This window comes from Scomber scombrus, chromosome 7 (assembly GCF_963691925.1).
Source record: "Scomber scombrus chromosome 7, fScoSco1.1, whole genome shotgun sequence".
Taxonomy (NCBI): Eukaryota; Metazoa; Chordata; class Actinopteri; order Scombriformes; family Scombridae; genus Scomber; species Scomber scombrus.
Genome location: NC_084976.1, coordinates 17,496,359 through 17,519,428, shown reverse-complemented (window position 1 = coordinate 17,519,428; position 23,070 = coordinate 17,496,359). Strand labels below are relative to the sequence as shown.

General features: G+C 39.4%; 2 protein-coding genes across 3 annotated transcripts; one reads left to right on the top strand and one right to left on the bottom strand.

Moving 5' to 3' along the window:
* The first annotated feature begins 1,989 nt into the window (after window positions 1-1,989).
* On the top strand, window positions 1,990-12,931 carry nbn (nibrin). Of its 2 annotated transcripts, none has more exons than XM_062422490.1 (17): window positions 1,990-2,123; window positions 3,766-3,887; window positions 4,566-4,693; window positions 4,892-4,985; window positions 5,139-5,242; window positions 5,353-5,470; window positions 6,364-6,554; window positions 6,676-6,776; window positions 6,916-7,048; window positions 7,154-7,362; window positions 7,860-8,022; window positions 8,403-9,078; window positions 9,218-9,307; window positions 10,265-10,405; window positions 10,637-10,750; window positions 10,832-10,881; window positions 12,537-12,931. In XM_062422490.1, exons 1-17 carry the CDS (start codon window positions 2,093-2,095, stop codon window positions 12,568-12,570), a joined length of 2,499 nt encoding a protein of 832 aa, XP_062278474.1. In that variant the 5' UTR covers window positions 1,990-2,092; the 3' UTR covers window positions 12,571-12,931. The 2 variants fall into 2 exon arrangements, with proteins under 2 accessions (XP_062278474.1, XP_062278473.1); XM_062422489.1 differs by having other exon boundaries at window positions 4,892-5,051.
* Window positions 12,932-15,901: 2,970 nt separating this feature from the next.
* osgin2 (oxidative stress induced growth inhibitor family member 2) lies at window positions 15,902-18,017 on the bottom strand. Its single transcript, XM_062422906.1, has 5 exons — window positions 17,930-18,017; window positions 17,656-17,792; window positions 17,367-17,558; window positions 17,159-17,250; window positions 15,902-17,060 (listed from the first exon to the last, which is right to left on the bottom strand). The coding sequence occupies exons 1-5, from the start codon at window positions 17,994-17,996 to the stop codon at window positions 15,902-15,904; spliced, it is 1,647 nt and encodes a 548-aa protein (XP_062278890.1). The 5' UTR covers window positions 17,997-18,017.
* Window positions 18,018-23,070: the final 5,053 nt, after the last annotated feature.

Here is a 23,070-nt window from a genome sequence, read left to right as displayed (position 1 = left end):
TTGTGCTATTCCAAAGATATTGGGCGTATAAATCAATGTCTACAAACATTTAGGAGACTGCATGTGACTCTAACTGGATTTAAGAGAAGCAAGGCCTGAAGAGAGGATTGTCTTCAGATGACAGTTTTTAAAGTTGGTTCATGACACAGAATCAGTGGGCTCTGTGCATGATGTTTTCAGGATAAGAATCAGTTTTATTAGCAGATGAGCAGACAAAGAATGTGTCTTGGTGTTGGTACCCACAAATGCAACAGAGAAAAATAAAGAATAAAAATAGAACAAAAGCGAGGAAATAATAAAATAAACAAAATAATATTAAAATAAAATGTACAATTTAAATTAATTTAAATCTATTTACAGAATAGAATCATCAATAAGAAAAATAAATCAATAGCTGTGAATTAAATGTCAGTCTTAGCAAATCAATTGATGGATAAATATTATTAAAATATTATTTTGAAATAGACTTGTTTTGTCTTGGGGCTTACAGGAAGAGGGGGATATAGTTAGTTTCTCAATGTTTAATTCTGAAAACAGTTGGATGATAGAGTTTCTGTTTAAGTGTATTGGGTGGAAACAGACTTGTACTCATAACCACAGAGAGGAGGTGATCATTTCAAGATTAGGGTTCAGGCATGCAGGTTTTCAATCCGTGTTATTTTTAATGGGGAAAAGTCAATAAAATGTGTCAGACTCAGGAAGATGAGCAACAATTTCTTAAAGTTAAATGAGGACAAAACTGAGAATCTAATGTTAAAAGTCTTGGCATTATGTGTATCTTCAGGTCCCACTTTAACAAGGTGACGAAAACATTATTTTTTTAACCTTAGAAGCATAGCTAAAGTACGGTCCTTTATAAATCAAAAAGATTCAGAAAGACTGATTCATGCCTTTATCTTTAATCATGCCAGCTTTTCTCCCAGGTCAGTTGCGGGTTACACCTGACACAGATAAGACCCACTGTGAGGTCAAATCCGTGTGAGGACATTAAGGGGTAAACTTAAGGAGGATTAAAAAAGGAAGGTTCTGTTTGTTTAAGGTTTCAGAGACTGAGGTGGCAATTTATGGATTGTGTACACAGGCATAATACTTTCTGAGTTTTCACTTACTAAGTCTCAAATTACCACCACTGAAGCACACATTCCTATACATTGCACTCTCATTTCATTTTGATTTATTTCTATTTATGTTATCAACTGAATTTTATTTCCTTCTTATCTTACATGAATGTTTTTGGGGTCATTTTCATGTGAAACACTTGTAATAATGTAATTTGTTTTGCTGTAAAGCACTTTGAGCACTTTGTATGAAAGGGGGATTTACAAAATGAATCAAATAAAATCATTACAACACATCATGCATTGTAGTACATATAATTCAGAGAGGAATACATTAAGAAATATAATCGACAGGGCAGAAAAGCAGTTTGAAACCACTGCTGAGGGCAGGACAAGACTTCAAGGAAATCAGAAGATAATACAGGCAAGATGTATGACAGACAGGCCCTTTGGTTTTTTTAAGCTATTTGTTATTTTTAGGCTGCTGTCAATTAGTTTGACACATGGAGGCAGTATAAGAGCTCCTGTAATACTTCTTTTAAATTGACATAAACGTAACGTACTAAACCGTATAAAATCTGGGTACATTAAAGTAAAAAATGTATATGAAAGGAAAATGTACACATTACAACTATAAATGAACGTTAGGAGGATCTAAAAACTTTCATGGCTTCTGTAATACATCCATGGTTTTGAGCACAGGAAGACGGCCTATCTATGGCCGGTTGCCTGAAAAAAGAGCAACCAGCACCTTTCTGAAAAGTTCATATGCCACATAAGCTCACTCCTCAGTGAGAACAGATGAAAAAAGACAAAATAAAACGCTCACGAGCAGGTCTGTGGGCTACCCTAACTACAAAGAGGAAGAGGAAGAGGAGGAGGAAGCGGCGCAGCATTTTGTCGTCATACGATGGCGCGCTGTGGACGTCCACTTTGTTGATGGTGTCTGAAATGTGCTGCTTGTCTTAAAATGTGACATTACTTCTTACTCACTGGGGATTTTCATTGCTAACAAACCAACATAAAGAAGTAACATGTGGATACTGACAGCCTTGCAGCCTGGAGGTAATTCCGTCTGTCGTTAAGTTTCTAACCTACTCGTTGGGTTGAAGTTAACTTCCTCACTTAGCTTCATTATCAGAGTTCAGATTAATGATTAAAAAAACAACAACATTTAGATAATGAACTGTCTGTGTCTCATGTTGGTAATGTGACTGAAGGTTTGACAACATAGGTGGAGACTCACTGCGTGGGTATGATGAAGTTTTGACAGTAATTAGATTAATCATCATTAAGTAACTTTAGTATGAAGAGATGTACAGTATTTACTTTTATTTACATTTATTTGCAGTCCCTTGAAAGAAATTTATAAATAATAAATTGTTAAACATTTTAATTAGGAATGTAAAAGTAGCATTAACCATTTAAACATAGACAGATGCACACATAATTCATAAACGTAGCCTACACTACATTTTCCACAATTCAGAAAAGCGAATTGTGGGAAGTGTGCTTGCAAGTATATAAATACAATCTTTTAAAATGTTCAAGTGAAATAAGAGGATGTTACTTAATATGTGTTGCAGCTGATCCCATTTGTACATAACAAAGTATTTGAACCCACTTTTTCCAAGTTCTGGGTGAACAGGTTCAGCTAAAGTTAAAATGTCAGTACTGTATTTAAATGTAACCTATGAGAAGAGGTAATTAGGTAGTTTTTGCAGTAGAGCCTTATCAACATCAATGCTGCTACCTTCTGTTTGTTAAGGAATGAGGGTGGGTGAGGAATGTATTACCTGTGATGAAGCGCAGTGTACTGTGATACACAGAGCCAAGCGGGAGAAGTATTTATTTATACAATATTGCATAAATAAATACCACCATAATCAAGCGCAGACAGAGTTGTAGAGTGCACAGTAGTCTTTTTACTAGCAGAAGAGAAAAGTGATTTGTTTCTATACAAAAATCCAATTTTGATCTTCAGTTCACTTCATAGGTGTTCCACATGAGTCTTAAAAGTGAGTCTAGTGTCCAGCCAGAGTTTCAAATTGTAACATTCAACAGTTTCAATTTCAGAACCCTGAAGGGTTTGGACATGGACAGAAGGCTGGATACTCTTAGGTGACCTAGAGAATAACTTACATTTAGTTTTGCCAGAATTTAAAATAAATGTTTGATGAAAGAGATATGAAATGTAACCAAAAGTATGTAAGAAATGTAAACCAAAAGCAGACTTCAGATTTGCAAAGGCCTGATTAAAAGAAGAGCTGGTGGCATATAAAATAGCGTCATCTGCTAAAAATGTACTGTACAATTTGGGGTTGCAGAGATGATATTGTTTATATGGTAAATAAAAGAGGACCATGAATTGACTTGGAACTGTTGAAAACTACAGCCTGAGTTCTGTGTGAGAGATATTTTAAAACAATTTAATCATCATCACATTTTGGGACTGATCTTACACTATGATATTATTCTGCTTTTATTATGTGTATTAAATGTCAGTCCTCATCATAGCTTCATCAAGTTTAAACCTTCACTCTTACGATGTTAAAACATTTTGTGTTGTGGGAGATGAATTGGCACACGTTTAAAAAGTCATATGCATACAACACAAGATATTTGTCAGCTTGCTATGTTACTGTATGGCTAATGTTTGTAATCGTATATATTAGAAGTTCGATAACTTGCTTTGTGTCACTCACAGGTGAGATCCACTATCTCTCCTCCAGTAAGGAATACACGGTGGGGCGCAAGAACTGTGAGATCATCCTGCCCAACGATCAGTCCATCAGCCGGGCTCACGCTCATCTCACTGCTACTGACCAGGTGAGAAAAAGAGGATAAATGAGAGGGTTATATGGCAAGAGAATTTCCATATATAGTTTATTCTTTATAGGAACTGAATATGTGCTGCAGAGAATGCTGTGCTGCCAATTCATTATCAATAGAATATATATTGTGCTATTCCAAAGATATAGACAGTTGAATCAATACTTACAACCATATACTAATAATAACAATACAGCTGATTTCTTTATTCTGATTTTGAATTATAATTTTCTGTAGTATCAATTACTGACAAATATAGTGAGATTTCTGACAAAGTGACATCTGACACAAATTACAATTAGAAAATACTCTAATCATTTTATATCAGCTGTGCGATGAACATTAGTTTGATCATTTGTGTTTTGTGACACTTTCAGACAGCAGAGGGTGCTATTGCACTGGTCCTGCATATCTAAAACTAGTAAAATGTGTCCACATGGTCAAATGTAATACTGTTTAGCTATACATAAGGGCTTCCTTTGAGTAAAACTGTCAAAAAATAATCTACACATTTTTAAGACCAGTTTTTGTTTTATGAGCTTATGATACATTTCCATCTCAGGTTTATTTTAGGGGTTTCTTGATTAAGATTGGTTGAGATGCGGATAATTGAACAACAAGGCGTTTTGCCAGTTGGACAATGTCATAAGTTGCCCTCATGTATTTTACTCTTAGACTCTGACTGTTAAGGACACCTCTAAGTACGGCACCTTCGTGAACAGCCAGCGCCTGTCAGAGAACACACCAGTGAACCTGAAGTCAGGGGACAGTATCACATTTGGGGTTTTTCACAGCAAATTCAGGTTTGTAACTGAAGTGAGACCTGATTAGTTATGTTTTACATGAAAGAACCATGATTTTATGTTTTGAAATCACTAATTGCCACTGAAATTTTTTTTTAATTTCACCAAATTTAGAAGAGCAGAGTATATCATACAGTGAATACAAATTTCATTTATTCCGCATTATGACTCTCCTTTACTGTCTCTTTTCCACTTCAGTGTGGATCATCTGAAGCTAGTGGTGTGTTCTTCGTGTTTGGACAATGAAGGCAAGGTGTCACTCTCTCAGGCCCTGCTGTCTTTGGGTGGAAAGGTAGTCAACTCGTGGTCTCCTGACTGCACCCACCTGGCCATGCATTCTGTTAAAGTCACCATTAAGGTCAGGACCAGACTTTGTATCCTCGTTAGCACATGTGATGTGTTCCCCCCTGACTCTGTGATGATGTGCTTTCTGTTTTTTAATCAGACTATTGCTGCTCTGCTGTGCTGTCGTCCCATTGTGAAGCCGGAGTTCTTCTCAGAGCTCAGCAGAGACATTCAGCAAAAGTTACCTGCTCCTAAAGCTGAGAGGTACAAAATAACCCATCGCATGCACACACATTTGCACTTTGGCTGAATTGAACATCAGAGGCTACACTGAACCATACATTATATCATCAATGCTGCTCATTGTTTTTAAGTTTCACCCCTGAGATCGATGAGCCCAGCTTGATTAAAGAGGATGTTAACCTCAGAGCGGTTCCGGAGCGCAAACAGCTGTTCAACGGAAAGATCTTCATTTTTCTCAATGCTAAACAGGTTTGTCGCCTTTCTTATTCGTGATAACCTGATACTATTGTCATGCTCTGCAAACCACTAGGTAACCACTTGAGTTGTGTTTGTATGAGGAAGTAACAATAATGGCTGCACTGTGATGATCAGTTATGATTGTTCTGTAGTTAGTTACCCTCTTCAGTAAAGGATAACAAAACTCCTGAGGGAGAATATAAAAATGAGCTCTTGTAACATGCTGCATAATTGACCAACACCCCTGCTTGTTTTTCAGCCATTAGCTCCAAATGTTATGGAAAGTCACATGATCTTGTGAGCTTTATGTTTATCAGTTGAGTGTGAGTTGCCAGGCAGTCAGCACTACTGGGGCCCTCTGGGAGACTTACTGCTCCACTGGAGAGCCTGGTATACACATGAACAACAATGAACGATTATTTTCACTTTTGATGGATCTATCTATTATTTAAGAGATTACTTTATGAATCATCTCAACTATAAAATGTCTAACGTAAGGAAAAATACCCATCACGAGCCAGAGTTCAAAAACTGTGACTGTTCACGTATCATCTTCCAGTAGAGTAGTAAGCTAAATAATCAGAGCAGACATCCAACAGAGATGTTTCATGATGAGGTTGTATATCACCATGCTGAAATGCAGAAAAATGAGCTGGAATTAAGCAGCAGCCCTTATAATAAAGCTTTTATAACTAAATTATTGATGAGTCACTGAAAGACTTGAGCCTTCAATTAGAATGAGAGTGAAACAGACAGCCTTAAACTACAGCTAGGATACAACAGAATAAGATGATCTGAAGTATTTTATTGTAAGTAGGAGAACAGTCATTCTCTCCATCTCTCTGATCTACAGTGCAGATTAACTGTATGATTATATAACTGCTGCTCTTCTATGTTGTTTACAGCTTAAGCGTCTGAGTGCTGCAGTGAGTTTTGGAGGTGGCAGGAGCCAGCTGCTGGAGGAGGGTTTCCTGCCCCGCGACCTGCTGGAGTCTCCACAGAGCTGCGTGGTCGATGTTACATCTGGCAGCTCCCAAACTCTGCTTCCTCCTTCGACCACAGACTGGACAAACTCTGTGAAGAATATTGTTCAAAGGTTTGCACAAACTCCTCTGCAGCAACACACATCAAAGTGTGTTTTGGCAATTTACTTGTGTAGGTAAAGATTTGTGAACACTGTATAACCTGTCCTAAGTCTCCTTTTTCCATCGACTCAGGAAAGGCCTTCGGGTCATCACAGAGTCTGAAATTGGGTTGGCTGCCATTTACGCTTCCTGTGACAAGTACTGCAATCCATCCAGTGTAATACCAGACTCAGGTGGGGAAACAGACTGATTACAAACTACTGTAGGTTGTTATGAAGCTCTGTTTTTTTCGTTTTTGTACAAAAGCAGCACTGTCTTTATTTCTCAGTATTGATTATTTCATTTTTTTATAAATGTTTGTTTGTGTTTTAGAATCAGCATCAAAGGTGGCACCTAGAATACCAAGTGCTTCTCTGTCACAACACGTAGCGGTGGATGAGACCGTGTTACCTGCGGCGTCTCAGAACATCACAGCGTATGCAGCTAACACAGAGACATCACAAAGGTACAAACACACTTCTACAGACAATCAGTTAAAGTTGATCAGACTTTCTATTCTTCTGTCTGCTGCAGAAAGTCTGTCTGATGTGTTATTTTCTTTATTTATCAGGACAGAGCTTTGTGAGGTGTCCAGGGTGACAACGGTAGGAGAGACTCCCGAGAAGAGGCCAAACCAGAAAACCAGTCAGCTTGGTCGATCTACACTCACAGCTCAGAAAATAGCCACTCAGTTCATCGTGGCTGACACAATGAGCTCATCATTCAACACTGTGGAGAACACAGACTCCCAGAGGAAGAAGCCTGAGTCCAAACTGATAGGTAGATGCATGAATGTATTAATGATGCACCGATTTTCTCTTCCAATTCCAGTAAAGTCTGAGTACTCACATAATTCCTAATCCATTACCTCTTCTCATTTTAAATAAAACCTTTGTGGAACTGAGAAGATTACACTGTGAAATGTAACATGAGGCTCTGCTGTAACTACACATAATTCCTCCTAATTGTAAATGTTTGTAAGTGAAACACTTTGAACAACACACTGTTTGTAGATTTCGTTTTTATATGGCTTAGGATATATTTTACATATATTGTTGTAAAGGGTTTATAAAGTTGTGATGTTACAATTGTATATTGACAGTGATTAGGAAAAGTATTTAATGTGCTCCACCTCTCATATTTGATTATGTTTTAAACATGTTTTGAGGTGGCCTGGTAGTTACTGCAGAAAGACACAAGTTTTACATTTTTAATAATTCATGACTCCTGTAATTCTGTAAGAAATATTCTTTAAAATACATTTTTTGCACTTTCAGGAGGTGGCAGTAATGGCAAGGGGTTCCAGACATCTCTTCCTAAGACCAATGGTGGTATGAAGACGTTTCTACAGAAGCAGTCGCCCCAGAAAAATTCTGCACAAACTTCCCCACAGAAACAGTCATCTCTCACCAGCTTCTTTCAGCCAGTACACAAGAAAAGGTAAACATCTGCTCTTTGGACCATTTCAGTCTGCATGTTTTCGTACTGGTAAAGTAGGGCAGACTTCAATCAATCCGCACTTACTGTAGAATGGTCTTTCACAACTACAATAAACATACCTTTGAATGACTGCAATAAAAACAGACATAATACTAAGCGCCTGTAACTCTAACCAGGACAAGCATTTTAGAAAAATACATCATCATCTATATCTGTGCTTTAGACAATAGTCATTGTAAGCCAGTACTTATTTTGATAATTATTGACTAGGATGAAAATGTGAACATAGTCTGAAATACTATAATACAATTTAACACGTTATTTGGATAATTTGTGTAACAATGTCTAAAAGTGTTTCTTCCTTTCACCCGTTCATCAAGGCCTCTGGAGGATGAGCTCTCTGCTGTGATGTCCGAGCCAAAGCGGCCTGTCCTTGAATCATCCTTCAGCCTACAGGCTTCAGACACATCAGTCACATCTAAAGAAATTTCTGCACGTTCAGACAGAGTCCCTGCAGCCACGTCCCAGACTCCACTGGGGTCAGCAGCTGATCTGTTCACTGGACGGTCAGAGGCTCCCTCAGACAGAGTCTCCCATGCTGCCAAGAGGGAATCACTGAGCAGAAAGAGGAAGGGGAAGGAAGAGGAGATACAGATAGATGAACTGGAGTCTATAATGTCTGAGGATATGGATTGGTTTGATGAGCAACCGTCAGGTAACCAAGGCCCACAAGCAAGAATGCACAGATCAACTGAAAATAAACAGGCTTTAACTACTATGGAGGCCTTATCTTCAAGCAAAAGGCAACGAGTCCAACGAGAAGAAAGTGGAGTAACCAACCAAAGGCTGCAGGTGGGCCTGAAAAAAGAATCGGGTACAAATAAGGGCCAGAGCCAACAAACTGAACAGCATATTGTGTCCATCAAGACCGAGCCGCTTTATCCATCAGAAAACAGGACAACAAATCATGAGTCCAGAAAACCTCCAAAGGTGTCATCTGCCAGTAAAAACCAGAACTTAAAACCTTTTGAAGAGGACGAGCAGTCTTTCATTGAGGTGAGGAAAGAGGTTTTACTATAACTTTGTCAGTGTTGTTTTGTTCATCCATCTAGCTCATAAGATTGTATCACTTTTCTTTTATAGTCAATTATTTTTCATTATCACATTACATTTTTCACCCATTTTTTTCTTATAGGATTTAGATCTACTGAAAGCAGAGATTATTCAATCTGAAGAAAAGACTGAGGCACCTATGAAACCTGTTACGATCAAACAGGAGGCCCAAGTAAGGCTTATTTCTCTTTCTCGTGTTGAATAAGTACAAGTTTCTAGCTTTATCTTGCTGCTATATTTCCTAGCTTTAATATTTGCCGAAACAGGCCTGTCAGTAAACAAACCTATTATCTCCTGTGGCTGAAAGCCAACAATGTACTAACTGGCACTTCAAAATAGTCTGATGCAGCTCCCAGATTCACTTCAGTTCAATCTCAGAGCCTCATCTCAAATTTCAGTGTTTACTGGCATCTAAGAACTATAAGAGTGTCTACCCGCTGCATTTGTTGCTCTGTATTCCGTCTCTCCAAGGCTGAAGGAATCAGCGAGGAATAGTTTAAACTGAACTACTGTGAAAAAATGTCAGCACAGCATTGTAAACCATTTGAGATTCACGTATGATAAAACTGCCTAAACACAGTGTTGCAGTTGTACTGCTGTTTTCTTCAATATTCTGCAGAATCATCTGTGTTAGTGTCATAGCACAGCTCGAACTGGAGAAATGATTAGTTTTTTCATCTAGGGGAATTAATTAACACTAAGCCTCACAGCTGTACCAGCTACTAACAGGCCTCAACAAACTACAACTACTGAGTAAAGGATGCTGGTCTTACCTGAACCCCAGTGAGTCCTTGTTTCCCTCTGTGTTGCCTCATTCATGCTGGGTGGTTGGAAGCATGGCTGAGCATCCTCTGGTGCATCACTAATCGACACTGACTGCTCACAGCTTGGCGTTGGTTTCAGTTAATTCAGGTTAAAATATAAATGCTGACAGAACCTAAGCCAAAATACTACAAGGATGGTGGAAATGTTTGTGCTTTGATGTTTCCCTCCTCCTTTCACATGGCGTCTGCCTCCAACAGCTTTGATTAGATACAGTGTTTAGTAGACAACCACGTGACTGTGACACTACAAAAAATATCAACTCTTCATCAGACAGAAGTTGAGTTCTTAATGTGCTGTTTTGCAGGAATCAAAGATTGAAGAAGACCTTCCTAAAAAGCTGATTTTGGTGGAGTTTAGATCTCTCACTATGAACGCACCTCCCAAAACCAAACCACAACAGACGCAGGGCAACGGCTACGCAAAGAACTTCAAATGCTTCCGTAAGGTGAGACCAAGACTCAACTTGTACAACTGAAACACACAATAGAGCCTCTTCTGAAATTCAGAAACAGTCTAAATAATTAGCTGTAGTGAGTAATATCAAAATAAGTTTAATATGTTCAAAATCAAATGTCCAAACCTCAATGCAAATAACAGAAAAGCTCCAACAAAGGTTGCCTCATTTACAAAATAATTTCCTTTTTTTCACATTAATGTTCTTATGTGCATGTGACAGATGCAAGTTCCAGGTACATATAGCTCACCACGCATCATTGGAGGGTCTGATCTGCTGGTTCACAACAAGGGCAAGAACTCTGATCTGGATGAGTTCCTGAAAGATGCAGCTGAGGTACTATTATCACTCTTGAGTCCCAACATCTGTCTGTGATATGATCGAGCTTTCCATTCATGATTTGAGTGTTTGTTTCAGGAGGAGCGTCAGACCAGACGGGAGGAGTCAGTAGGCGATGACCTCTTCAGGTGAGAAACTGGATCTCATTTTGTGTTAGAAGACCATGTGGAGTAACGATGTCATCCCAGGAAAGACCTGTCACATGTCTGTTAGGTTCATAGGTTGAGCTGTGCTTCCCAAAACCATTTCATTTTACTTAGGATTTATTTATATTAGATGAGTTCACAGTAGACAGTGAAACATACTGTTTATCATACTGGCTTTATTATTGATGAGTTGAGATGTTTCTGCTACTTTAGTTTAGTTTGGATGTAACATTAGCAAAAGGGGGACTTGCATATTCAGTGTACTGTAATTGGGAATTTCTCAGAACCAATTAGGATTCATTAGGGAGCTCAAAACTTAAGTCATAAATTAAGGCATGTTATTTAGTATGAATTGTGCTTTTAAATGATAAAAAATGAACGTAGCTCTAGTACCACAGTGACTATATGCACAAATGTGGTTTCGCCATAAAAGAAACCTCTCAAAGTTTCTTGTAAAAGTGTCAAAAACACTCCAGGTGATAGAGAATCAGACCATAAGTTTTTTGAAGTCAATAAAAATGGGAAAAACTTTTTTTATTCAGTCTCAATAATGTCCTGTGGTTTTGTCTGTAAAGGTCAGGGTGTCAGTATGGTACTGTAAACAAAATACCAGTGAATACTTGCCTTAAAGAAGATAGCACACACTCTGACAATTGTAAAATGTTTCCTGATTTCCAAAATAGGACATTTGCACACTCCATATTTCGTTAACACAAGGTCCTCTTGATTCAGGCAATATCATAAAGGGGTGTGATGTAGCGAGGCAAGGAAGCAAGAGGGGCTTAACTAGTGGATGCTGGTGTCCGAGCGGAGTTCATGAGATTAAACTGAGAAACTATAGTTAATGTTAATGGTTTCCTTTTTGCCTTAGTATGATGTAATGTGTGTCCTCTTTCTGGCCAGAAAGGTATGAATGTTATTAGCTTCCTCTCTGATTTAGACCTAAGTTTATAGAAAGCTTGTATCTAACTTGTTTTTTTTCCCATCATTTGGTATATGTTACCTGGTACCTTCTCTTGTCTGTCTGTCAGCCTCAGTCATTATAATCATGTGCAGACATGCAGCATAATTAACTGAGAATTATGGATATTGGGCTACTGTAGCTTTGGTTTAACCAATCAGAACTTAGTCATTCTTTTGTCACAACGGTTGCCACGGTAACAGAGGTGATGTAAGCTGGCGCTGATGCTTTTGCCGCTGCTGGTGTGTTTTCTTTGACTAAGCAGAAAAGAGACAGTCTGAGATTGATTTGGTGTGCGTGTATGTGTGCGTGTGTGTCAAGGCCGAGCTGTTTGATCACTGAGTCATGCTCAGTCAGTCATGCGTAGCCGGGGAACAGACTCTGCTGCTAAGAAAACAATCCGCTATTTTTTTGGTAGGTCTAAACGAAGTGTCCAGACGTGGTTTATAGGAAGCCTGTTTGCTTTAAGCTGTTCAAACACTGTCCATGTTTTACAGCGCTCAATTTGGGCTGTTTTTATTGTTTGTTCAAAATCCCTCTAAGGACATTGAGGAATCCATGAGGAATGTTAAAAGCTCATTCTGACATGGAGATAAAACTGTGTGTGTGTGTGTGTGTGTGTGTGTCTGTGTGTGTGTCTGTGTGTGTGTCTGTGTGTCTGTGTCTGTCTTTTCAGGTACAACCCCACCAAACTAACCAAGAGAAGATGAAGTGACTTCATCTTGAAGTCGTCCAGAGGGGAAATCATTTCAAAGGCACAGGAAGTATGTGACGGACTCAAGAAATCATTTGACCGATAATTTGTGTTGTCTGTATATCAACCATAATGTTGACAGTTACATTGTAGTTAACTCTTGATAACTGCTCAAATGATAAGAAATGTTTAAAAATGTTATATTTTGGTGTTCCTCCTGTTCGGTCTTAACCAGTCATTGCTAATGACTTTATACTGTCCCCTAATTAAACCATTGACAGCAAGTAATGTAACAAAATGTCTCATGTTCAGAGCTTTTTCTCAAAGTTTTTATTTGTCAATAATAAAAAATACGGCATACAAAACATTAAAAACTCTTCAGTTGTACAAGAGAGCCTTAAAACTCTACATGCTGTAAGCAGCTTTTTCTTTGCTTTGACGTTAAGACCCCATGTGTGCCCTGGTTTAGCTGAACTAGAAACTTGTCGAGTGGGTAAGAGGAGAAAGATTCAAGTGTTATTTCTCAAATGTTCTCTGATGAGCCACCCCTTTAGGCACTTTTACATATCTGAAACTGTTCAGATAGTAAGTCATCATGCCAAAATTTATCTTGGCCGTTGTTGTGCAGACAGTTGAGGCCCACCTGTTCCTTCATATTCACAGCCATGTACGAGCTGAGAGTTGACTTGAATTGTGCAAGTCTGTTCCTTTCATGGGCAGCAGGATGGCAACAGGTAGTAGGAGACTGGCCTTTAAGCACAGTTCTTTTCTCTAAATTGCAGTGGGATTATATTGCCTATTACTTTGTGATAAAAGCAAAATTTCTACTAAATACTATATAGGTTGCTTTCTAGCATCCATAAAAATCTGTTTTAAAAATGTAAATTTTATGAATGGACACAATATAAACCCGTTAAGCTCTTTGAGTTGACAGTGATGGACACGTGTGGCTGACCTGGATGTAAAAGGTTGAAATTTTAATCATTATAGTAAATTCAAAACTATAATGAGAGTTATCTCCACTGCTGAAACAGCCGGTTTCCTCTGTGGTTCTTGTATGTACTGTAATGTACTGGCCTAACTCCTCCCATGTGTGTCATTATAGCACTTCTCTGTCCTCTGCTCACAGCAGCTGCTGCTAGGCAATAGTTCATGCCTGCATGCATATATTTCATATTTATATCAAAACAATATTCAGAAATCAGTGAAAGAAGCATCAAGGAATAATTCAGCTGAAATTCAATATTAAACACCAGTAACAACATTTTCACTAATTAACTGTTATATGATTATCAAAAATTAAACAGTTATGTGTTATACTACTTTGTTAGTGTAAAAGTAATGTGACTACAGTAACATGTTACTAAGTAATGCACCCCCCCAAACGCTTACTCTGACTACCATGTTATATTCAGGGATCAAAATGTCAGATCATAATAAACAAACCATGAGTTGTGTTTGAGCAGCACGAAAAATTGGCGACACATTTGTTGCAGACAGTGTTTAAATAACTGAAAAGATGGCAGAAAAAGAAGATGGATTGCTACTGTCACTGCTCAGAACCTCTCAGCCGTTATTTGGCACTTAATGAAACAGTAGTGAGTGTTTACTGTGAAGCTGTATAAAGAAATAGCAGAATTATACAGCTATAGATACATACATGTACAGCTGGGCAACATCGGGGGAAAACAAGGTCTTCTGATATTGATTGTATCATTTGGTAAATCACCTGTCTACGTATTTAATTAATGTTCTTCACTTGGATGAGAATGATGGTGGGAAGTTGATCTGGAATAATCATTTTCAGCAGGCATTGCCAAAAAACTCAGAAAGAAATCTAAATTGGATGGTAAACAGAGAGTGTACCATGTTTCACATTTTTAAGAAAAACCTATGATGACTACAGTGATAGATGATCGTTAATAGATATTGATATGTAATTTTGGCTTTGATTCAGATGAGCTGCCTGGCACTGACTCTGCCTGAATTGTATTGTAATTGTGGCATCTAGATAATTGGAATTAATGCAAAAATTATGATTTTTGTTTTCACTGTATCATAGCATTGCTATAATTGGCAATTATCTTAAAAGGCTGAGGTTAAAGGACCATGCTGGTGTTTTTTGTTTTATTTTCTACAAATTGCATTTCACCACTGAAGAACCCTCACAGTGAACACTATCTCTATCTTTATTTTGTCTAAATTTATCATTGTGCAGTAATGCAGTTTAAAGCATGCACAGCTGGTGCAGTGAGTTCATGATTTGGTGAGAAGCTTCCTTAGGTCAGAATTTAGAGTTGGCGGCGAAACGGCAGAAGCCTTCATAGCTTTCTACTCAGAAAAGAAACAGAAAGTAAATATTATTATGAAAAGGATTATGTGCATTTAATGCTATGATGATTTTTTCTGGGTATAGATGTAAACAAAACAAAAACTGCAAAGATTTTCATCATTTTGAATACCTTTATGAAGATAATATAAAAAGAACACCAGAATGGTCCTTTATTGGCTATCTCTTTTGCCAGGTCACTTGAATTCAAACTTATTGCTTACAGTCAAATTAGCAATGGGCATCCATGAATATACATTCAGATATGTGAGGGAAATTATTTGCATAGAAAGCCTCTCAGTGGCACTACAACTAAAGAAACAGGTCAGATTTATTACTCTTTTAACTTTTTTTTTAGATATATGGCTAAAACTACCTATAATAGCAGCTAAATAAAGAATCATCAGAGACTAAAAAAAAAAAAAACAATGATAGGCTCAGAATAATCAGGAACGTAAAGATTGCTAGCCATGAACTTGTTGGGTCACACTCTATGAAATAATACATTTGTAAGTGGGACCACAGGTTGCTCCGTGAGCGTCGATCACTTTCAGAAGTATAGCTTTATGTTCCGTGGAGGATTATGGTGCTTTATACTTCTGACCATTTCCTCTCCTAAAGGGCTAAACTAAATAAAGTGTTGTTAGTAGATGGATTGAAAGACACATGGTGAACAAATAAATAACCCTGATGAAAATAAGGTCCCATTCAGTTGTGAGGTTACAGATTGACTAGAAAACATTGGCACACGGTAGCTTGGACTTCTGAGGACTTCTTATGAAGTCAGACAAGACTCTTGAAAGCTGTTTTTTGTTTCTTTCGAAACTAATTAGTGTACATCCATTGTCTTTTTGGTCTCACGAAGTTGTAAAAATGCTGTAGCTTTGATGAAAAAACACTGCATTAATGATTAAAACATTAAAACTCTTGTAAAACTCTTCACCTTTTACATCAGTTGGTGAAAGCACTTGAAATCTGTGCCCTGCGACCAACATGCACTCTCTTCTCCATCATCTTTTCAAATTAAGTTATTTCCTCCATTGCTGATGAGCTTCCCCTTCTTCTTGAGTCTCTTCAGCAGACAGGAGGAAATGCCTAAAGCGCCGCCCTTCAAAAAGCGAACAAAGTTGTCTCCCACCAGCGGGCCCATGGCAAACAGACCTGGCTCCTTGGTACACTCAAAAGTGTAGGGGTGGATGTCAATGGGGTTCTGCTTGCAAGAGATGGGTTTGGTTGGATCCTGACCCAAGTACTGGCCCTGCCCCTTCAAGAAAAACAGGTTTGGATTGGTCCCGATCAGCACCAGGGCCATGGAGATCTTGAATGCCTTCAGGGAGTTGTTCCCCTGCAGCAAACACTTCATGTCAGACTGGAAGGACACCACACAGTGTTCAGGGAAACTGGTGTAATCAGGAAACAGGCTGACACCAGCATTACCAGCCATGTTACCTGTGGTAAGCTGAGGCTTTGGGCACATCTTGGCACAAACTGAAGAAGCAATACTCACTGCCTGGGGTCTGTTTGAAGCAGAGGAGGGAGCCACGCTTGTGTAGGTCTGAGAGCACATCATGTTGTAGACTTTGTGGTATTCTGGGTACAGGGTCTTGGGCAGCTGTTTGAAGATGAGGTCTGGGTCGTCTACACTCTTACGAAAGACATGCAGCACTCTGATGTTGCTGTTGTAAGCACACAGAACTGCATCAGCAGCACTTAAACCAGCACCAACGATTAAAACTGGATCGGAGTTCATATCCAGTTTTCTAAGGCTCACTGCCAAGCCCAGGTCTGAGATGCTGTGGAATACAAAAGGAAGGTCCTCCCCCTCAACATTTAATCGAACCGGTGAATCAGAGGCACCGGTGGCCAGAACTACATTCTCGGCAAACAGAGAGAAGGGGACATGAGTGTCGTTCTGCACCTGTTGGTATCCCCTCACTTCCCAGAGAGCCCCCCCACCACTTCCCTCAAAGCCCTCATTCCCACCATCTCCCACCTGTCCTTCTATTTCATCATTGTGACCATTTTCCAGACCTTCTCCCTCGTGCCCCCGGCAGAGTTTCTGGACGGAGGTCACGTAGGTGTTGTCAGCAAAATTCTTTTGGAAGCCCTTTAGCTTCACATAGTTACGGTAGTAGGATGAGATCTCTTCTGGACTGGCTCTGTCACTGGTTACATCCCTACAGAGAAGAGAGCAGATGATGAGCAGAGAAGTAGCACAGACTTAAACTGTGGCATAAGCCATGTCTTTGCTGTCAACCTTGTCCTCTTCCAGTACCTTCGTTTTCCGTTGGTCAAGTCTCTGTAATTGACCCCAGGAAGCTCCATCCAGATGCCAAGACTAATAGTCAGCATGGAGCCTTCCATTGCCTGAGGAGAACAGAGAGTGACAACAGAAAACGTATGACAATGTTAATTCAAAGGACAAAAGCACAACATTTGGATGGGGATAGTTTCAAGGATTAAGATTATTTGGAGTTGCTTACATGCCAGGCACCTCCAGGCGTTGCCCTCCCCAAGACAAGATGTGGAATGTGTTGTTGTTTGTCCCTCCTCCACTGAAGGACAGGGGGGAACTCATAGCCAAAGTCAGCATTGGGGTGCAGTAGTGTGTCAAACAGTACAGCCACTGGGTTCCTTGACCTCCCCTCAAGACCTTCACTCAAATATTCCAGGTCCTTTAGAAAGAAAGACCCAATTATGACACCCAAATGACCCAATTATGACAACCAAATTGACTGTGCATATTAATGCATGAGCAGTACGTGTTTTCACCTGTTCAGTGATGGGTAGGTGCTTGGTCTCCTGCAGTTTTCTGTATAGTATAGGATTCGGGTGGACTGATGCCGTGTCCAGGTAAGGCTTGTATCCACTCAGCAGGTATGACAGACAAATACCTGATGGCCCATTGCCTGAAAACAGACCCAGGTTTGGGAAAGTGATAGATTAACATCATGGTAATGCATGCAAACTTTAGGTGATGCAGTAAGTATGTGTAAAATTAGGGCCACAGTGTGAAACTGTTAGAGGTTAAGGGCAAAATGATTACCTATGATGACCACAGGAACAGTGGGTGGGTGCTCTTTTGGCAGAGTGGTCTCTTCCAGAAGAGGCATGGCTGTAGCCTGGGCTAGAGCCGGCACTGTGGAGAAATAGTGGGATGGAAATGTGAAGAAAGTTCCAGACATTTCTGCAACTAACCATTTGATATTCAACTATAGAGCCTTGTTTGTGCTTTGTACTCCCAGTGCTTCCATTTTTCTGAGTCAGATTATTTGAACAGGTTCAAACCGGCTAGCAGTCTTTGTGTCTGCATGCCAGTGTTGTTGTTGTCTCATATTAGCTTAGATCCTGTCTCCATCCACCATCATCAGCTGACTCAGAATCACACACATCGAGGGGGGGAAAAAACCCTTTATTCATCCTGTTTTTGTGCTTCCACACACAGCCATGACCCTCCCCCTCTGTCTGGGGCTTCACACACGTGGAAACACGCCGCCACAACACAACGTGCCCCCAGTCTTTCTCTTTGCCGTCCCGCCAACGTCCACACACCCCCTGTCCTATCAAACAGGGCCTGCGGCGAGACTAGCCTCTGTTAACCCCGGTGCTGCTTCTCAAACAAAAGGGAGTTCTAATCAGATTTATGTAGGCTTGGGTCTGTTGTGCAACGTTGCCATTGAGCATGTGTAGTGTGTGTTTGTGTGTTACAGGACAGTGCCATTGTGTGCCCGCCGGGCAGCAAATCCCCCCTGATCACTCCTCCGAGTGGGCCCTAATCCCACTGGGCCTGTTTATGTCTTTACAGCCCCTTTCAACAGCAGCAGGATGAGAATGTGGTCCTGGCATGCTGACAGACCAGACCATCAGAGCTCCTCCTCTCATACCCACTGCCGCCACCACACACACACTCACAGCCGGTCCCGCCAAAACATTACCCGCGGGCTACAGCAAAACAGTGCCCACTTGCCCCAGTTTCATACTAACCAAAACACTGCCCACGCCGCTTTTGTCTTACACCCCAAAACTTTGGCTCACTTCCGATAAAACTCGCATGCCTCCCTGTTGCCAACAGAGTCCACCTCATTTCATGTGCACCCCGCTCTACCTCCCTCCCTCCCCCTGTCTGACCTGTGTCTGTCAGCCAACTGGTTGTCTTTGGTGGTCGGCTTGTTTACCCTTTTCAGTGAAAGCACTGGGATTCCTCACATTGCCTGCCCTGATTGGAGAATGTCATGCCCCTAGTTGGCAGGTTGTTACTGGTTTTTCCGTGCCACTGCTCAGTTTCATGAATTAAACAGAATGTGAACCAAAAAAAATACAACTTTTGTTGTAGTTTTTTCTAAATATTGTAATGATGATGGTACAACATGATTTAAAATCATATATATCAATCATATATACATATATATATATATATATAATAAGCAAAATAACATCACATTTTTTTGGATTCATGGCTAAAACAGTGTTTAGTTTGCAGTCATTATAAGTGGATTTTTACTGTGACCTCTTTTAGATTAGAGGTTACTGATATAAATACCCTTTTCAAGAATTCAGTAGAACTTATTACTACTTAGAACTTTTTGTTTTTGCTTTTGTTTTTCAATTTTCTCCCACCAAAAAAGACCAGACCAGGTCAAAATAACAAGTCTGAATTCTGGCTTACACAACAGCGCTAAGTTGTTGAGCCAGGATGTCCATTCTTGTCCTAGGTAACAGTGTGTGTGACAAAATAACCTCAGTTAAAATGTCCACAGGCTTATTTAGTCACACAGCAGTTTGTTGTGTTTATTTGGGATGGCTTTCAACCGGAGTAGGATTACTATAGTACTCTGTTATCAAGTATGTAAATATGCGACAACAAGGCTGCATTGTTGCATCATGTAATATTTACACCTGTTTTTCAACACTATTTTACATTGATGAGAGTAAATAATACTTTTTTTGGTCATGTTGCTCTCATTAGACCTGTTTAAAAAAAGGTTGAATAAATAAATAAATGAAAAGTCTGTGTGCATACTTTTTGACATTTAATAAACTCCATTCAATAACAAAGTAAAAACAGATTCAGTGCAAATCATCTGTTAAGACCATTTGTTTTACCTAAATGGGGAGCAAGAAATATGTTTTAACATGTTTTAAACAAACAAAATAAAACAATATACCCACACTGAAACTGTGACAGTAACAGAAATACCCAAACTCAAGATGTTAGTTGACTTTATTTTTTCCTGCATGTGTGCGTTTAGCAGCATTTGTGTGATAGGACAGACCATACTTTTCTAGAACATGGTGAACTGAGTATTGTTGGTTACCTATAGCAGTGGCTCTCAAACATTTTCACATCATAGACCCCAAACTTACACAAATTAGACCACAGACCCCTCAATTTCATAAGATTTTGTCACAGGATCCACCATCTGATAAGATTTTTACTTTTAGATGTTTTATTACATACATTTATTAGTAATAATAATGACCAAAACAGTCAAACATTCTGTCATTGTTTTACCTACAGTATTACTAATTACAGTGGAAAAAACTTATTTCCCTCTCATGGACCAGACCTCACTTTGAGAACCACTGATCAACCAATTAAATTTACAGTAACATGTCTGACTTGTAATGGCCAGCATGGTCAATATAGAAACATATTGTACAATTTTAAATCTATCTAACTGATATGAATCATTTTGGAACATTAATTGAAAATATTCCATCAGTTTCAGGATTTGTCCTTTTCAGAATGAATGACTTCACACGCTTAAAAATGCTTTGGTTTACAAAGGCCTACAAATACAACCTCGTCTTTGCAACTGGAGCAGCCTGCAAGTCCGTTTCTAAATTAGGCTGACTTGAACCTTGCAGGTCAGTTTCTAAATTAGACTGACTTAATCCCTGCATTAGTTTTGGTTATATGCGTGGATGTTGCTGCAGTACAGGCTACTTAATGATGTAGCAGTCTGTGTTACCCCAACATACATACACATCCTCCTCATGGACCCACCGACTTAAACCTCCCACTACACTCCTGATTCCAGCAGCGATCCTTGCAGCCTGCGTCCAATAAGATGCAAGAAGCACATGCGGCATCGTCTGTCACCACCATTGCATAATTTAGGTCAAACACACACTCACGAGCATCCGAAACAGTCGACCAAGGACATGATTTCTTACCGCACTGTGATTTATCTCTCTATCTCCCAGCCGCGTCCTCTTATCACGACGCACGGCGGCGTTTCTAACCGTATAAATAGGCAGATACCGGTGGGAGGACCTACAGTATGCAACTGTCCGGGGTCTTGCATGAGATAAAGAGCCAACCTCTCTCTTCGTCATCACACACACACACACACACACACACACACACACACACACACACACACACACACACACACACACACACACACACACACACACACACTTACCTCCAGTTAAATCCGAGTAGACCCGGTATGTTCAGGTCTGATCAGGTTGTAGCCTAATTATCGTCTGAAGGGTAGATCTTCATGTCTTTATGGCAGTGTGTGTGTGTGTGTGTGTGTGTGTGTGTGTGTGTGTGTGTGTGTGTGTGTGTGTGTGTGTGTGTGTGTGTGTGTGTGTGTGTGTGTGTGAGGGAGAGAGAGAGAGAGAGAGAGAGAGAGAGAGAGAGAGAGAGAGAGAGAGAGAGAGAGAGAGAGAGAGAGAGAGAGAGAGAGAGAGAGAGAGAGAGAGAGAGACCGGGGCCTGCGTTTGGTTTTGTCGTCACATGCGCATCTGGCTCTGCACCGGTACAAAAGAGAGCCCTGGAAGATCAGAGCATCTCTCGGCATCCGCACAGCGCTGCGGACACTCTGCTGCTCATTGTCTGGGCCTAGGGTGGAGAGCTGTTTTTAACATATGTTTGCCCAATTTTTAAAAAAAAGAAAGAAAAAAAAGAGAAAAGCTCAGGTCCCACACAATACCCATGTAGAAACAAATAAAGTCCTGCTATAAATTGCTTATAAACTGTGATAGAGGCTCTTTACATCCAGTATGAAAGTATTGGATGGAGTTGAATACCTTCTGGTAGTGAAGCTAAAGATGAAAAATGTTGCTTGAGAAGAGGCTATGACTGGAAAAGGTTTCAACCACTGTAGAGCTTAAATGTGCTCACTAAACTTTATGGCCATCTATATTTATTTTGTATGAGTAGAATATTTTTCCTTATGGTTGTGGTAGTGAAAAGGCAACCAAGTATCTTACGGTTTATCTTCTGGCAACCATCTGGTCTATAGTTCAGACAAAGATAAAACTTCAAAACATTGTATTGAAAGACTGACAGTAGGGGATTTCTGAAGCAAACACTTTTGATGGTGTATACTGTGCCTTTACAGGGTCTGATGCAAAAACTATATGGATTATATATTGTATGATGTAAAGTGTAGTTTTCATGCTTTGTAAATGAGCATATTCTACGCAGTAACATTTTTAAACATTGCTTTTACCAACTTAATTTACTTGATTTATAATTGACATACAGTATGGGCAAACAAAACAATTTAAAACACCTAACATCTGGGAAGTAATTTGTAAATGTTTACACTTTACAAACTGGTTTTCAGTACAGATGGTTGTCTATTTTTGATATTTCCCAATTGATAAAATAGCCCACATTGATAGAGCAGCTAATATACAGCGTATCTTTAGGCTTTAGCTTTAATAGACTGTTTGGAAAGCTATATCTTTAAAACATTGAAAATATATAAAGTGTTAATTACATCTGGGGATTTAACATCAAAACATGAACTACTTTATATGCATAGCTTTCGAAATGGTATTATTGTCTGTTTATCTGCTTTTAGAAAGTTTATCTGCACCAGCAGCATGTGTGATGAATGTTTGGTCCTGGTGTGATGTTGCATTCAAGTCAAATGGGATGAATGGATTGTATGGTTCTCACTTATTTGTATTTACATTTTTTGACTACACGTCTACATTTTTCTATTTAAGAAAGAATTTACTTTAAGTTAACTTCACTTATCTGTATATATTTCTTACAGCAAAATCACAACTGTTGCGTTCGTGCAGGCTACATTTTTTAGTTCTTGTTTTATTTCACACTTGCTTTGGCAATATAACGCTATTTACTACTCGGAAGCTCGTTATTACGATAACTCCGATAAGAACTGAATGCATCAGTCCCGCCCCTTTGGCTCATGAACCAAT

Bases quoted from the DNA above. Each gene is read 5' to 3' on its own strand.
- nbn (XM_062422489.1), top strand. From the start codon at position 2,093: ATGTGGATACTGACAGCCTTGCAGCCTGGAG. The intron at 7,363-7,859 runs GTAGATGCATGA...TTGCACTTTCAG, and splicing joins GCCTGAGTCCAAACTGATAG to GAGGTGGCAGTAATGGCAAG. The intron at 10,406-10,636 runs GTGAGACCAAGA...TGCATGTGACAG, and splicing joins ACTTCAAATGCTTCCGTAAG to ATGCAAGTTCCAGGTACATA.
- osgin2 (XM_062422906.1), bottom strand. From the start codon at position 17,996: ATGCCTCTTCTGGAAGAGACCACTCTGCCAAAAGAGCACCCACCCACT. The intron at 17,559-17,655 runs GTGAAAACACGT...TTCTTTCTAAAG, and splicing joins ACCTACCCATCACTGAACAG to GACCTGGAATATTTGAGTGA. The intron at 17,061-17,158 runs GTACTGGAAGAG...TCTTCTCTGTAG, and splicing joins TTGACCAACGGAAAACGAAG to GGATGTAACCAGTGACAGAG.